Source organism: Barbus barbus (genome assembly GCF_936440315.1).
Source record: "Barbus barbus genome assembly, chromosome: 3".
In the NCBI taxonomy this organism is placed as follows: Eukaryota; Metazoa; Chordata; class Actinopteri; order Cypriniformes; family Cyprinidae; genus Barbus; species Barbus barbus.
In genome coordinates, this window is record NC_136731.1 from 1,976,045 (window position 1) to 1,992,784 (window position 16,740).

General features: G+C 41.7%; 1 protein-coding gene across 1 annotated transcript in view; it reads left to right on the plus strand.

The window, feature by feature from the left end:
* The window catches only part of LOC306850217 (E3 ubiquitin-protein ligase rnf213-alpha-like), a gene marked incomplete at its 5' end in the record, with an annotated part of 46,769 nt that overhangs the window by 18,568 nt on the left and 11,461 nt on the right, over window positions 1-16,740 (plus strand). Inside the window, 16 exons of the mRNA XM_079385726.1 lie at window positions 1,074-1,283; window positions 1,388-1,575; window positions 1,877-1,997; window positions 2,082-2,182; window positions 2,259-2,441; window positions 10,457-10,623; window positions 10,713-10,818; window positions 10,910-11,024; window positions 11,965-12,172; window positions 12,566-12,762; window positions 12,849-12,971; window positions 13,212-13,322; window positions 15,528-15,770; window positions 15,844-15,919; window positions 16,215-16,249; window positions 16,355-16,455. Of these exons, the coding sequence (XP_079241852.1) occupies window positions 1,074-1,283; window positions 1,388-1,575; window positions 1,877-1,997; window positions 2,082-2,182; window positions 2,259-2,441; window positions 10,457-10,623; window positions 10,713-10,818; window positions 10,910-11,024; window positions 11,965-12,172; window positions 12,566-12,762; window positions 12,849-12,971; window positions 13,212-13,322; window positions 15,528-15,770; window positions 15,844-15,919; window positions 16,215-16,249; window positions 16,355-16,455 (2,285 nt within the window). The remainder of the gene's footprint in view (window positions 1-1,073; window positions 1,284-1,387; window positions 1,576-1,876; window positions 1,998-2,081; window positions 2,183-2,258; window positions 2,442-10,456; window positions 10,624-10,712; window positions 10,819-10,909; window positions 11,025-11,964; window positions 12,173-12,565; window positions 12,763-12,848; window positions 12,972-13,211; window positions 13,323-15,527; window positions 15,771-15,843; window positions 15,920-16,214; window positions 16,250-16,354; window positions 16,456-16,740) is intronic.

Sequence of the window (16,740 nt, forward strand, 5' to 3'; positions counted from 1 at the left end):
TTTCATGTGTCTACACTGAAGAGAGGATTGAGTCTTGCCACACCGCCATAAAGCCCAGATCGATGGAGTGTTGCAGTGATGTTTGTCCTTCTGTAGATTTCTCCTATCTCCACACATGATCATGGAGCTCAACTAGAGTGACCATCAGGTCCTTGGTCACACACTAACCAAAGCCCTTCTCCATCAAATGGTCAGTTTGACCAGGAGGCCAGCTCTAGGAAGAGTCCTAGTTGTTTCAAACGTCTTTCATTAAGGGTAACAGAGACTACATGCTTCTGTGAACCTTCAATGAAGCGGAATTTTTTCCTGAACTCTTCCTCAGATGTGTGGCTCGACGCAAACATGTTTCTGAGCTCTACATGCAGTTCTTTTGACCTCAGGGCTTGCTCTGATATACATTATCAGCTGTTAGACCTTTTATTAAAGGAACACTCCACTTTTTTTGGAAATGGGCTCATTTTACAACTCCTCTAGAGATAAACAGTTGAGTTTTACCATTTTTGAATCCATTCAGCCTATCTCGGTGTCTGGCGGTAGCACTTTTAGCTTAGCTTAGCTTAGCATAGATCATTGAATCGGATTAGACCATTAGCATTTGGTCATCAAAAATGACTAAAGAGTTTCGATAATTTTCCTATTTATAACTTTACTCTTCTGTAGTTACATCGTGTACTAAGACCGACGGAAAATGAAAAGTTGCGATTTTCTAGGCCGATATGGCTAGGAACTATATTCTCGTTCCAGCGTAATAATCAATGTAGTGTAGTAACATCTACAAGCAATATGAATGCTCTTGAGCTAAACTGTCCCAGATAAGGGTATGAATACTTACGCAGGGAATAGTTTTTTATTTTTAATACATTTTCAAAGATGTTAAAAACCCTTTTTTTTGCTTTACCATTATGGTGTATGGAGGGTAGATTGATGTGGAAAAAAAGTAATTTTAAAGCAGTTCAGCATAAGGCAGCAACATAACATATAACGTGAAAAAAACTAAGGGGTATGAATATTTCCACAAGACACTGTACTTGTTCATGTGTTGATGTGGTTGTATATCTGTTTTTACTTTTTAGCTCCTGTGTGGAGCCCTTACTTGTGGTGTAAATGAGCTAAGAGTTAGTCAGGAAGTGCATGAGAGTGAAGTCATTTCTCTGCCGTGGGTTCATGCTGCCTACCATCACTTCGAGAACCGAATACAGAACCTCTACAGGATGATGATTATAGAGCCTCAGATTGCTCAGAAGCTTCTAGATAACAGATGTGACAGAGAGGGGACAGAACTGGCAAGTGCTTGCAACTTTTTTTGTTTGCATAATATGTATTACAGGGATTGGATGTGAATGTTTTACGTTGGTTACTTCCCTCTGACAGTCTTTTTGTTTCACAGGTGGTAGATGTATATGCTGCATTGGCTTGTATTGAAAGCCTGGAGCACAGGGCTCTAGATGAAGATGTTCAAAGTCTGGTCTGGCTTAGACGTGTTAAAAAGCTACAAGTGCCAGTTGAGCTGGTCTGCTGTGAGAAGAGCCTACGCCACTATGGGGAAAAAAGCAAACAGATTGTTACCCACATCCAGTGAGTTATGAGTTCTAAAATATATTGTCTTATGGGAAACGTTATTTGTATTCATTGTATTTTTGTATGTTGTGTTACATTCCTACATAATAGCACCTACAGATCTGGGAAAAAACATTCTTCAGTCTCTTTGTGTTGGAATTGCTGGCTCTATACCACTTTGACTGTCCTAATCGCAGCTTATAAATGCACTTAAATGCCCCATTTCCCTGGTAGATAATCACTGCTTTAGATTCTATCGCATTGATATAATTGTTTAATTTAATTTAATTAATTTTGAAATACATTTTCCTTTATTTAGACATGGTTGGCGTCGCATTTCTTCTCTGGCCTTGTTTGTGGAGCACATGCTGCTGGGTGTCGAGGATGTGCATTCAAACGTCAGGCCGCTGGTTCTTGAACACACTCAACGCCTAGCACAAGTGAGTAAGCTTTCAGTCCTTACTTGAACATAGTTTCTTAAACAATTTAATTTCTGCTTATCAATTCTCATCTCTTTACTACAGGTCCTAGAGCAGGATTCAGACCTCAAAAAGAAGCAGCCATTTGAGGCAGTGGTTACCATACTTAAAGCATGCAAAGATAAAGTATCTCAGAGCATGTTTAGGTATGATTTGTTATTAGTTATAGTTTATGAGGGTTTAGTAAGAGGCTACTATTGAATATTGGTGATTTGTCCCCAGGTTTGGCTATCAGCTTTGTCCAGTGTGCACGGGAGATCCACAGGACCCTTTGAGTCTGCCCTGTAACCACATCTACTGCCTGACCTGTATCAAAAAGTGGCTGGTGTCCGGTCAGATGCTCTGTCCTCTGTGTCACCATGAAGTGCCTGATGAATTTGAGCTCAAGGCATCTGATGAAATACGGTAAGTTGACTTATTGTCTGGGCTGAATAGTTGTGCTTTATCTCTCTGTTTGCCTGTCTAAAGCCCCGTTCACACCAAGCACAATAACTATAAAGATACGGTAAACATATAGTTAAAAAAAATCTTTCTCAATTTTATAGAATAGCAGAGTCCAAAATTCAAGATTTTTATTTGTCACACAATTATACAGACTATAACCAGCAGTAAAATGTAGGTCAGGTCCGCTCCAAGGACAGTGCAATTATTTACATTTACATTTAGTCATTTGGCAGACGCTTTTATCCAAAGTACATAAGGAAGTGCTCGTAACACCAAATCTCAGTCATTGTTCAAATAAGTACAAGCTAGTAAGGGGAGAGAAAGATAGAGGGAAAGAGTTTTTTTTTTTTGAGTTTAGGATGAAGTCAAGTACTGCCGAAAGAGATGAGTTTTCAGTTATTGCTTGAAGATTGCCAGGGATCCGGCGTTCCGGATAGGGGTGGGAAGATTATTCCACCAGCCAGGAATGGTGAACGAGAATGTTCTGGAGAGTGATTTTGAGCCTCTCTGTGATGGTACCACAAGGCGTCGCTCACTAGCAGATCTCAAACTTCTGGAGGGGATGTAGGTTCGTAATAGTGAGTGGAAGTAGGAGGGTGCTGAGCCTGTGGTAGTTCTGTACGCAAGCATCAGTGTCTTGAACTGGATGCGAGCTGCCACTGGTAGCCAGTGCAAGGAGATGAAGAGAGGTGTAACATGCGCTCTTTTGGGCTCGTTGAAGATCAGTCGTGCCGCTGCATTCTGAATCATTTGTAGAGGTTTGATTGTGTTTGATGGCAGACCAGCCAGAAGAGCATTGCAGTAGCACTGCAGTCTAGAAACAACAAGGGCCTGGACAAGAAGTTGAGCAGCATGTTCTGTCAGAAAGGGCCTGATCTTTCTGATGTTGTGTAGTGCAAACCTGCAGGATCGAGCAGTCTTTGCAGTGTGCTCTTTGAAGGTCAGCTGGTCATCAAAGATTACACCAAGATTTCTGACCGAAGTTGATGGGGTAATCATTGATGAGCCTAACTGAATCGTGAAGTCATGCTGTAGAGTCGGAGTGGCAGGGAAGACCAGAAGTTCCGTCTTTGCCAGGTTGAGCTGTAGGTGATGTTCTTTCATCCACGCCGAGATGTCCGCCAGGCAGCCTGAGATCCGTGCAGCTACCGTTGGGTCATCTGGTTGAAAAGAGAGAGAGCTGTGTGTCATCGGCATAGCAGTGATAGGAGAAGCCATGTGCATGTATGATGGGACCCAGCGATGTAGTGTATGTGGAGAAGAGGAGGGGTCCAAGAACCGATCCCTGAGGAACTCCAGTGACCAGTTGATGTGGTTTGGATACCTCCCCTCCCCAGGCCACCCTGAAGGATCTACCGGTGAGATAGGATTCAAACCAGCGAAGAGGAATCCCAGGGATGCCCAGTGATGAGAGTGTAGACAGGAGAATCTGATGATTGACAGTGTCAAAAGCAGCAGAAAGATCCAGCAGAATGAGGACTGACGATTTGGAATCAGCCTTTGCAGTTCGCAGGGCTTCAGTGACTGAGAGTAGCGCGGTCTCTGTTGAATGGCCACTCCTGAAGCCTGACTGTTTAGCATCCAGTTTGTTGTACTGTGAAAGAAACCGCGAGAGCTGGTTGAAGACAACTCGTTCGAGTGTTTTCCCTATGAATGGAAGGAGAGAGACAGGTCTGTAGTTATCTAAAAGAGAAGCGTTTAATGTAGGTTTTTTGATCAGTGGGGAAGGTGTCTGTGAGGAGAGATGTGTTGATAATGTGTGTGAGTGCCGGTAAGAGTGTGGGAGAGATTGTTTGGAGAAGGGGTGAGGGGATTGGGTCGAGAGGACATGTTGCAGGATGGCTGGAGAGGAGAAGTTTGGATACTTCTGCCTCGGTGAGGGGACAGAAGGAGAAGATGGGAGTTAGAGCAGTGGATGTGGTTGATTGGAGGTCCTGTGGAGTTGAGAACTGGTTACTGATTGTTCTAGTTTTGTCTGTGAAAAAAGAGGCAAAGTCATCAGCGGTTATCAAAGTGGTGGGAGGTGGAGGAGGGGGACAGGGGAGAGAATTAAATGTTCTGAAGAGATTACGCATGTCTGGAGCGCTGGTGATCTTGTTGTGGAAATGTGAGGATTTGGCAGTGTGGACTTCAGTAGAGAAAGATGAAAGCAAAGACTGATACCTACTCAGGTCCGACGGATCGTTTGATTTGCGCCATTTTCTCTCTGCCGCTCTGAGTTTGGTCCGATTCTCACGAAGAACATCGGATAACCAGGGGTTAGAAGGAGCAGCCCGTGCTGGCCTGGAGGAGAGAGGACAGATGTCGTCTAGACAAGAGGTTAAGGTAGAGCATAAAGTGTCAGTGGCTGCATTTACATCCAGAGAAGAGAAATGGGTAGGCGAGGGAAGAGAGGAGGATACTACAGAGGAAAGAAGGGAGGGGGAAAGGGAGCGTAGGTTGCGTCTGAAAGTAACCGGTAAAGGAGATGGTGGCACCTGGGTAGCAAAATGTAAAGTAAATGTAATGAAGAAATGGTCAGAGATATGTAGTGGTTGTACCAGAATGTTATCTGTAGAACAATTGCGTGTGTAAATTAAGTCGAGTTGGTTACGTGATTTGTGCGTGCTAGTAGTGGTGAGGCGTTTGAGATCAAATGAAGCTAGGAGTGACTGGAAGTCTGTAGCATAAGGCCTGTCCTAGGTGAATGTTGAAATCGCCGAAGACTAAGAGTGGAGTGCCATCCTCCATGAAAGAGGACAGCAGTCCGTCCACCTCATCTAGGAAGGTTGGTGGTATTTGGCCCGGTGGACGATAGATTACCACAATCATAACTTCTTATAGGAGCTGTCACAGTAACGGCATGCGATTCAAATGAGTTGAGATTGCCTAGGGGAGAGTGGGTAGAGTATTTCCAATTGTTAGAAATGAGCAAATTAGTGCCCCCACCCCGGCCAACTTGCGTAGGGGTGTGAGAGAAAGAGAAATTGTGAGAGAGAGCAGCTGGGGTTGCCGTGTCTTCTGGACGAATCCAGGTCTCAGTCAAGCCAAGGATGCTGAGTGTGGAATGTAAGGAAAATGCAGAAATTAAGTCGGCTTTGTTGACAGCTGACTGGCAATTCCGAAGACCTACAGAGAAAGAAAGAGGTGCAGTGGAAGATGTAGAGATAGTGCGCAGGTTAGCAGGGTTACGTAACCTGTGTGTATTTTTAGAGCGAGGTAGAGAGAGAACCGGAATGGTTTGGAAACACATGATAGAGAGGATAGGAAAGCGAGAGGGAAGATAAAAACGATACTTAAGTGTGTGCTCGGTGTCGTTGCTCGGTCAAAGTCGCGCAGGAGAAAGTCGTCTGTCTTTACACTCGTTGGTCTTCACACGAGGAGGCTGAACGCTTCCGTCAGCGCTCTGACATCAAATAAATACAGTCTAAGAAAATAGAGTGAAAACAGCTGTTGCCGGCTTCTGATCAGCCCAGCCAATAAGGTAGGACTGCTAATAGCTCAAGACGAAACTAACTATAGTTATTATACTATATTATACTATAGTATATACAAAACTAATTATATAGAATACAAATATTAATAAAAAGAAAAGTAGAAAAAATAAAATAAAAGATAAAAAATATAAATATAAATGTGCAGGTCAGTATGTTGTTGACTTAAATAGTAATAAAGAGGAATGTGCAAAAGAATGTGCAAAAAAGTTGTACAGGGTATTTAAATAGCAGCAATATGAGGTAGAGAAAAATTATGAATAGCTTATTGATATTCAATTCAAGATTCAAGAGTTTTATTCGTCACATACACAATTATACAGAGTATAACCAGCAGTGAAATGTAGGTCAGGTCCGCTCCAAGGACAGTGCAACTATAAAGTATACAAATATTAAGAGAAGAAAAGTAGAAAAAAATAAAAAAAATAAAATAAAATAAAAAGATAGATAAAAAATATAAATATAAATGTGCAGTATGTTGTTGACTTAAATAGTACTAAGAGGAATGTGCAAAATAATGTGCAAAAAAGTTGTACAGGGTATATAATAGCAGCAATATGAGGTAGAGAAAAATTATGAATAGCTTATTGATATGGTGATATTTACATGGAGTCAAGTGATGTTATGACACAGAGTTAGAGTTTAGGAGCCTGATGGCCTGGGGGAAGAAGCTCCTCCTAAGTCTCTCAGTTTTTGCCATCAGGCTACGGAAGCGCTTACCAGATGGAAGCAAAGTGAATAGACGGTTACCAGGGTGATTTGAGTCCTTGATGATTTTGACAGCTCTATTTTTGCAGCGTTTGAGGTAGATGTCCTGCAGAGAGGGGAGAGCAGACCCTGAGATGCGCTCAGCTAAGCGCACAACTCTCTGTAGTGCTTTGCAGTCCTGATTGGAGCTGTTTCCATACCACACTGAGATGCACTGAGTCAATACACTTTCTATGGTCCCTGAATAGAAAGTTTTCAGGATTGCTGGTGAGACCCTGAATTTCCTCAGCTGTCGCAGATGGTACAGTCTTTGCCTGGCTTTCTTTACCTGAGTTTGGATGTGTGTAGTCCAAGTCAGGTTCTCGGAGATGTTTACACCGAGGTACTTGAAGCTACTCACCCTCTCCACAGGGGTCCCACTGATCATAAGAGGTGTGTAGGGCTGCTGCTGTCTCTTCCTGAAGTCCATGATCAGCTCTTTAGTTTTGCTCACATTCAGAGAGAGACAGTTGTCCTGGCACCATGATGTGAGTCTCTCTACCTCGTCCAAGTATGCGGTCTCATCGTTGTTGGAGATGAGGCCCAGAACCACAGTATCATCAGCGAATTTGACAATAGATGTGGAGCTGTGAGAGGACACGCAGTCATGCGTGTAGAGAGAGTAGAGCAGGGGACTCAGGACACAGCCCTGTGGGGCTCCTATGTTCAGAGTGATGGAGTTTGAGGTGAACTGGCCAACTTTCACCACTTGAGGTCTGCCGGTGAGGAAGTCTTGAATCCAGTCACAGAGTGAGGAGTTTAGGCCGAGGTCTGTGAGTTTAGATGCCAGCTTGATGGGGACTATAGTGTTGAAAGCTGAGCTATAGTCAATGAATAGCAGCCTTACATAATTTCCATTGTTGCTATCCAAGTGTGTGAGGGAAGAGTGGAGAACGTGAGAAATGAGAAATGTGATATATGATATAGTGATATTTACATGGAGTCAAGTGATGTTATGACACAGAGTTAGAGTTTAGGAGCCTGATGGCCTGGGGGAAGAAGCTCCTCCTAAGTCTCTCAGTTTTTGCCATCAGGCTACGGAAGCGCTTACCAGATGGAAGCAAAGTGAATAGACGGTTACCAGGGTGATTTGATTCCTTGATTATTTTGACAACTCTATTTTTGCAGCGTTTGAGGTAGATGTCCTGCAGAGAGGGGAGACCAGACCCTGAGATGTGCTCAGCTAAGCGCACAACTCTCTGTAGTGCTTTGCAGTCCTGATTGGAGCTGTTTCCATACCACACTGAGATGCACTGAGTCAATACACTTTCTATGGTCCCTGAATAGAAAGTTTTCAGGATTGCTGGTGAGACCCTGAATTTCCTCAGCTGCCGCAGATGGTACAGTCTTTGCCTGGCTTTCTTAACCTGTGTTTGGATGTGTGTAGTCCAAGTCAGGTTCTCGGAGATGTTTACACCGAGGTACTTGAAGCTACTCACCCTCTCCACAGGGGTCCCACTGATCATAAGAGGAGTGTAGGGCTGCTGCTGTCTCTTCCTAAAGTCCATGATCAGCTCTTTAGTTTTGCTCACATTCAGAGAGAGGCAGTTGTCCTGGCACCATGATGTGAGTCTCTCTACCTCATCCAAGTATGCGGTCTCATCATTGTTGGAGATGAGGCCCGGAACCACAGTATCATCAGCGAATTCGATAATAGATGTGGAGCTGTGAGAGGACACGCAGTCATGCGTGTAGAGAGAGTAGAGCAGGGGACTCAGGACACAGCCCTGTGGGGCTCCTACGTTCAGGGTGATGGAGTTTGAGGTGAACTGGCCAACTTTCACCACTTGAGGTCTGCCGGTGAGGAAGTCTTGAATCCAGTCACAGAGTGAGGAGTTTAGGCCGAGGTCTGTGAGTTTAGATGCCAGCTTGATGGGGACTATAGTATTGAAAGCTGAGCTATAGTCAATGAATAGCAGCCTTACATAATTCCCATTGTTGCTGTCCATGTGTGTGAGGGAAGAGTGGAGGACGTGAGAGATGGCATCGTCAGTGGATCTATTTGGGCGATAGGCAAACGGAAGAGGGTCCAAAGTATCAGGGATGGAGGAGCAAATGTAGCTCTTTACAAGTCTCTCAAAAACCTTCATGACTATAGATGTGAGGGCAACTGGGCGATAGTTATTCAGGCAAGAGGGTTTATTGTTCTTAGGCACAGGAATTATGATGGATTTTTTTAAATGAGGGGGGAACCACGGAGGTAGCAAGGGACTCGTTAAAGATAGAAGTGAACAAACCAGCGATCTGATCAGCGCAGGACCTCAGAACACGGCCGGTTATCCCATCAGGTCCGGCTGCTTTCCTTACGTTCACTTTCTTTAGCGCCCTCCGAACCTCATCCTCCGACACGGTGATTACAGGATTATCGCTGCTCTGCCTGTTGCTTCCTGACGCGCTGGTCGGCAGAGTCGCGCCGCCGCCATTGCAATCGAAGCGCCGTAGAAGATGTTTAACTCGTCGGCCAGCAAAGGATCTGCTCTCACCTCCGCAGAGGATTTGTATCCGAAGGCACAAATGGTCCTCAGTCCCTGCCACATCCGTCGAGAGTCCTTGAGCTGGAAATGAGACTCAATTCTCTCTCTGTATCTGTGTTTGGCGGCTCTTACTGCGTGTCGCTGGACGGCAGAGTCGCGCTGCCGCCGTTGCAATCGAAGCGGCCGTAGAAGATGTTTAACTCGTCGGCCAGCAACGGATCTGCTCTCACCTCCGCGGAGGATTTGTATCCGAAGGCACAGATGGTCCTCAGTCCCTGCCACATCCGTCGAGAGTCCTTGAGCTGGAAATGAGACTCAATTCTCTCTCTGTATCTGTGTTTGGCGGCTTTTACTGCGCGTCGGAGAGCATAGCACGATGCTTTGTACTCGCTCATATTCCCGGTCAGACGAGCCTCATTGTAAGCGGCAGTGCATGTGTTAACCGCGGCACGGATTGTTCTGTCCACCCACGGTTTCTGATTGGAGAATGTCCTTATCGTTATTGTTTCTGTAGCTTGCTTGGTTAGCGTGTTTACGAAGCTTAATGCTACATCCGTGAACTCGCTGACGTTAGAAGAAGTCGCCCGGAACATGTCCCAGTCGACGTCATCAAGAGCCTCCTGCAACATAGCCTCTGAGTGGGAGGACCAGCGCGTCACTACTCTCTGCACCGGAGGATCCTGAACGAGCCTTTGTTTATATTCTGGTGTGAGAAAAATGGCGGCATGGTCCGATTTGCCAAAAGCCGGTAGTGAGCGGGCTTTGTAAGCATTCTTGAACTGAGTGTAGCAATGATCCAGTGTATTCGGTCCTCTAGTTGGACAGGATACATGTTGATAAAAGTTTGGCATGACCTGCCTGAGGTTGGCTTTGTTAAAGTCCTTGTCCCCCGCGATGATAAAGGCAGCGTCAGGATGTTTGTTGATGTAGCCGCTGAGCACATCGTGAAGCTTAGACAAAGCCAAGCCAAGTCCACACCACAACTATAACGATAAAGGCACAAAGAAACGATATAGTTGGAATCACTTTTAGAGCGATTTTTTTCCAGCTGATGAGTCATACAAACATTGACATCCAATCAGAATCCGTCCTCCTATCAAGAGCTAGAGAATTAAAGTGGCAGACGAGCGTGCGCTTAGAATTTTAAACAGACGACATCGTTCGCTGGTGTGGACGCTAATATCATTATATTTATAGTTACCTTTATAGTTATCGTTTTTGGTGTGAATGGGGCTTAAGTCTCTGTCAGTCTAAAAGATTATGTGCTTTTTTTGGTCATTAGGGGTCTGATCAATCAAAATGCATTGTTCAGAATGCGATGCAATGCATTCTTCATTGATTTGGTGTCCACCATGTGCTTCAAGGACACCACTCCTCCCAGTGAGGGCATCATCCACCATCTGTTGTCCCTCCTGATGGTAGAGGCCCGCTCGCTCCCTCAGATTAGAGGTATGTCTGTTTATAAAGTATACGTGTGGAGGTCTGGATACAGATTAGAATGAATTAAATGATCAGAATGCTGTTGCTCATCCTCCCAGGGCAAGACCGCAAGTTCTTGACTAAGGCTCTTTCTCCCTTTGATGACTGTGTGGATAAAAATCCAGTAGTGCGTTCAGTGGTGCTGAAACTCCTGCTCAAGTACAGGTGAGTGCAGGGCTTTTAACAGTTCACAGCACACTCTTCTTACACAGTTATGGAAATAGTTTTTATTATCCTCTTTTTTATCCTCTTTTAGCTTTGATGATGTGAAGCACTATCTTCAGCAGCATCTGACAGAAGTTGAGCAAAGCAGCATCATTCAGGAGACTGATAAAACCAAGCTTTATTCCTTTTACATAAATTGTTTGGAGGTTTGTATATCGAATGTTCACTTGCCATGTTTTATGGCTTATTTTTAGTAGTTTGCAATTATGAAATATTTTGATGATAAAACTTTACATGTGAGGCCCTGTGCCATCTTGATGTGTGAGGCCCTCTGCCTTTGTGAATCAAAACAAGCTGGGAGTCTACTGCTTCCACATGTCCTATTGCATAATACATAGTATAACCATAATTTAACAAGCAGAATAATACAGCCTCAAACATCGAGTCAGCTGTCACTTTATTTTGACATGTTTATATAGACCTGAATTTATGAATTGTAATATACTATACGACAGATAGTATATTACAATTCATAAATTCAGGTCTATAGGCTATATATTTCGATTTTAGATCATGTTTCAGATGGGTCAATACAATATAGAGTCAGAATCACATGTATAAAGCTATGTGTCCAGCCCAGTCCCTAATGAGTTGTAGAAGAAAAAGAAGTAAACTGATATTGTGGTGGTTTAATTAACTTAAATGTCACAAACCTGATTATAAATATTTGTCAGTCACCACAGCCACGTATTAACCATATCCTTCACTTTGAACATCATCAAATAATATTTTTCTACAAAACCTATTTCAAGCATCAGGTAAAAATTGTTTTTGACTATGTGAACATTAAATACAATCCCAGTCAAATGTTTGGACATACTGGATATTAAGTATATGATGTAATTATTTGCATAATCCTTACCCATTTATTTATTTATTTTTTGTTTGTTTTTGAGGTTTATGCTAAAGGATGTAAAAATGTAAAGTAAGTTCTAAAGTAAATGCATGTTATAAACATGTTTAGATATTTTTTTTTTTACTGGAAAACAACATTTTTTTTTACTAATTAATAAAATGAATTCCTCAAGAAATGGTATTGATTTAAAGCTTGGATAAAAGTATTGTAAGTTTCTCCTGTGTCTGCAGGACTCAATGTATGAAAGGACACAATGGCACTCTGTGGCGGAGCAGCAGATCTGCTTGCAGGAGAAAACACGCTTTCTCCTGGAGTTCCTTCACTCTGATTCTGTGTCTGCACACACTGCATCTATAGAGCACCTGCAGCAGGTGGCCAGAGTTCGACTGTGCCTGGATATGGCTGCTGACCTGCTCTTTGACAGAGTGACTAGTGATGGTAAATGCTTTAGTGTTCATTTTTACTAGACAGATGCCATGATATGACATGATTTAAGATCATGATTTATTGAAATTCATGAAATGTTTAAATCAATCAATCAATAAATGCATATTAGATGAGCATAGCTGAAAGTGCCATTGGATGTACAATTAATACAATGCACTTATATGTTCTTACATTGTACTTATTTTACATTGTACTTATCTTTTGCATAGTAATATTATTTTAATGACAATGAAATGCATTTCCCACCATCAATGAAATATGACCTGGGCAAGTTCATGAATTCAGCAAAGAACAACAAATGCTTATCACTTGCCATGAAAGGCCTAGAGCACTTTGTATTAACTGAAACGGATACATTATTATATCATGTTTCTCATGGTTTAGGTGCACAGGATGATCCTTCATCTGTTATCCCAGGATTTTTGAATAGTGTGACTGATCTATGCTGCCAGAGCAAGAATGACTGGTACAGGGTTTACCTCATCAGAAAGATCTGCAGTCTTCATGGGTTTGAACATGTCCAGAAACTTGTGCCACAGGAGGAGTTCAGTTGGCTGTTTCCTCAAAAGATTCTTGAGTTGGTGTGTTTTAGTCGTTTTACTTCATAATGCTGACATAAGTCATAAACAAGTATTTGTGCTTTAACTGCTGAATTTGTTTCTCTTAGAATCAAGATGACAACAAAATTGACCACTATCTAGCATGTGGACTGGACTACAAAACTATCAGAGATGCAGTAGCCAAAGCCATGATAGATTGCAACATGAATGGAATAAACAAAGCCATATTGGTATTGATATTCTCATTTACACACACACACACACTGTGTATGTCCCAAAGCATAGAGAGTGCATCTGTATACCAATGACTATCAGCAGAATTTCTGTTTGTGAAGTTCCAGTTGGGTTTTTGAACAAAGCTGTTGTGTCTGTGTGGACACTGTAATGAAATGCTTAGATGCAATCAAATGTATGACATTTCTCTTCCTCACTCTGATAAAATGTTTATTTGCTTTTATATTTGTCTAAAGGATTGCAACTGCACACCCATGAAAAAAGCTGTTTACGTGCTAATGGCTTTGTTCAGAGAAGTTACCTTCCTGTACAGAAATGACAACCCCAACTCACACCCTACACCTGAGGTAAAAACACAAGGCATTTGTGCTTTACAAATCTAAAGTACTGCTACATGAACAGATTAATGTTTACATCCAGCTTCTTAGTAAAAGGGTCATGATGAAAACGGCTCGTGTCAAATAAAGAATGTTTTTGATCTTTTCAAATAAATAATGTACTATAAAAACATACTGTAACTTCTGGAACTCGAAACTGTGTTAACTAAACTTTATTTTAGTTAACACAGCTTAACTAATTGTACCCATATCTGTTTATAGCTTTTGCAAATAACATTACTAAAAAATGTATGGCAACACTTTATAAATAAATGATTAATAATAAATATTAATAAACACTTGCATTAATAAATAATTTACAATGCTATATAGGGCTTTATATAATGCAAATGCATAACAGATCATTAATATATATTCCAATAGCTATGCTTGTAGATGTTTAAAGAAACTTATTAAACTGTACATATTAATTAACAGATCATTAATGTAAACAAATGGCAAAATGTGTCCCAAATGACCTGAATTCGCCATATTTACACTTTTGTACCATTCATTTCTTAATTATGTGTTCATGTTTTTGCAGCACCCAATCTAAAGTAAAGAATATTCATCATTTGTAAAGTCACAGTCTTTGAATGATAAAACAACAGTTCAGGCAGGACCACTTTGGCAAGTTACTTTGAGTTTATTGAAACACAAGTTATCTTTGGCGGTATGGCTCCTTATGGGGGTTCTCGCTCCAGGAGCCATCAGCTTGAGTGATATATAGATGGTTAAGACATATAAGAAATGTCTTAAAAGCAAAAGAGTGGTAACACATGGACATCCCAGGATGACTGTATTGTAGCTTGCTATGAAGAATGAATGTCTCTTGGCAGTGAGGTCCATGACAGCTAGGACTTGAAAGCCTTGGTAATCTGAAATAAAAAGAAGACGATAGCCAGAAGGTGCACAGAAATATTCAGTTTGAGCATACTTCCTGAGCAGTAATGCCACGTGTGTATATATCTCCCCGATCTAATAGAAGAATGGGAGCGATTTTTCCCCATATCTTGAATTTTAGGAACATTCTAACTACGTTCTCTAGGCTCCATCACGCAGTGAGTTGTTGCCCTGCCTCATATTTGTCATCAGTCAACTGTATGAAATGTCAGATGATCCACATAGGTCTTAATTAGAATAGAGAGTGGTAGAGTTAAAGGGTCAAGTAAAGATGGAAGAGATGTGTTTTAGCCATTTCTTGAAGGATTCAGCTGCTGGAATTGAGTTGGGCAGGTCATTCCACCAGGAGGGAACAGTTAATGTAAAAGTCTGTGAAAGTGATTTTGTGCCTCTTTGAGCATATACATAGTAACAAGCATTAAAGAATATTTGTTAATAATTTATTAATGCAAGTTATTATGTTAAAGGGTTACTCCATCGCAAAAAGAAAAATTTGTCATAATCACTTACCCCCATGTCGTTCCAAACCCGTAAAAGCTTTGTTCATCTTCGGAACACAATTTAAGATATTTTTGATGAAAACCGGGAGGCTTGTGACTGTCCCGGACTGTCAAGGCCCAGAAAAGTATAAAAGACATCGTCAGAATAGTCCATCTCCCATCAGTGGTTCAATCTGAATTCAATGAAGTGACGAGAATTTTTTGTACGCAAAGAAAATAAAAATAGTGACTTTGTTCAATAATTAGTCTTTTCTGTGTCTCTCTGGAACACCGTAGCGCCATTTTGGGGAATATCCGCTGGACGCAAACTACGTGCACTCTTCTGTTAGCCGCAATACATTTTCTACGTGTATTTATGCTTTGATTTGAACAAAAACAGCCTTGTGTACGTAGTTTGCATCCAGCGGATAATCTCCAAAATGGCTCTACGGTGACGCGGAGAGACACAGAGGAGACAAATTTTTGAAAAAAAGTTGCTATTTTTATTTTCTTTGCGTACAAAAAGTATTCTCGTTGCTTCATAACATTACGGTTGAACCACTGATGGCAGATGGAGTATTCTGACGATGTCTTTAATACGTTTCTGGGCCTTAACAGTGGTATTTACTTGGAAGTCAATGGGACAGTCACAAGCCTCCCAGTTTTAATCTAAAATATCTTAACTTGTGTTGGAACGACATGGGAGTAAGTGATTAATGACAAAATTTTCATTTTTGGGGTGGAGTAACCCTTTAATGTAAGCCTGATATTCATGCATTTTTGTTTCCTATAGCAACGTGCTGGCCTTGAAGATTTTATCAGAAGCACAGACATCTTTGTCGATGATGAAATGAAAGCGTTTGCTGAGGCACTGGTGAACAATCATCTGCATGCTCTGCATGTACAACCTCAGATGTCAGACAGAGAGCTTCTTCTGGTGGAGATCACAGTTCACATGGCTGCAGTCCTGTTGTGTGGAAATCTGCCTTTACTGGAGCCGCTGCAGCAGCTGGCACTGTCCCCAAACAACATGACGGTATGAACCCTTCATGCTTCACATGGTGACTAGAATGAGTTGGCGTGTGACATTTGTCATGTTCTCCTCACAGGCTTCATTCATCCCAACTATGCCAGATGACATGTTGACTGCTGCCCAGCAGGCCATGAAAGACGTCTGGTGGTATTGTGAGTAGATTCTGTCATGCAAAATTCAAGATTTGTCAAAATTATATACACCTGAAGACCGAGTGATTAATGCCTGACCAGAAAGGTCACAATAAATCGTGTAACACAACAAGAAGAGCTTCTTTATCAGATCTGTGATGATATATTTATTTTCCAATAGGATTGCTTTGGGAAACAAGGGGTGGAATTTGGACAGATTCTTGTCATTGACAAGTGGTTCTGTATTTGAACGTTTCTGCATTCTGATTTTTTGTTTTATTTATCAATTCTTAATGTCTTCATTTGTTTTTGACAGCCTGTCCTAGTGGTCATCCGTACATTGTTGATAAGGTAGGGTAATTCAGTTTGATTTTGACTTAGCATTAGTTTGAATTTAATGATCAAAGTATTATTATTTTTGTATTAAACATTTATTCTCTTCATGCATCTGTCCAGTGTGGTCGACCCACAGAGGTTCGCCGCTGTCGAGAGTGTAATGCAGAAATAGGCGGCACAAACCACATCCCTGTTCAAGGCTTCAAAGTCATGCAAAATCAGTGAGTTACTCTTACAGCAAACACTTATGTATTCTGTGTCTTTAATTCTGTTTAGTTTATTATCTGGCTCTCTGGAATATTTGATTCTGATTGATCAATCATGGCAATCACTCCACAACCACTGAATGCTTTAAGCACACTTAAAAAATATTTGAAAAATATTTGATCCAAAGATTTCTAGTTAGATGCTTGAAATGACTTTTGTAGGCAAATATAACTTATTCCTTTTGTATGGATTTCTGTTAACACTTAACAGTAAGGTTCAATTTGGACATTTTAGTTAAT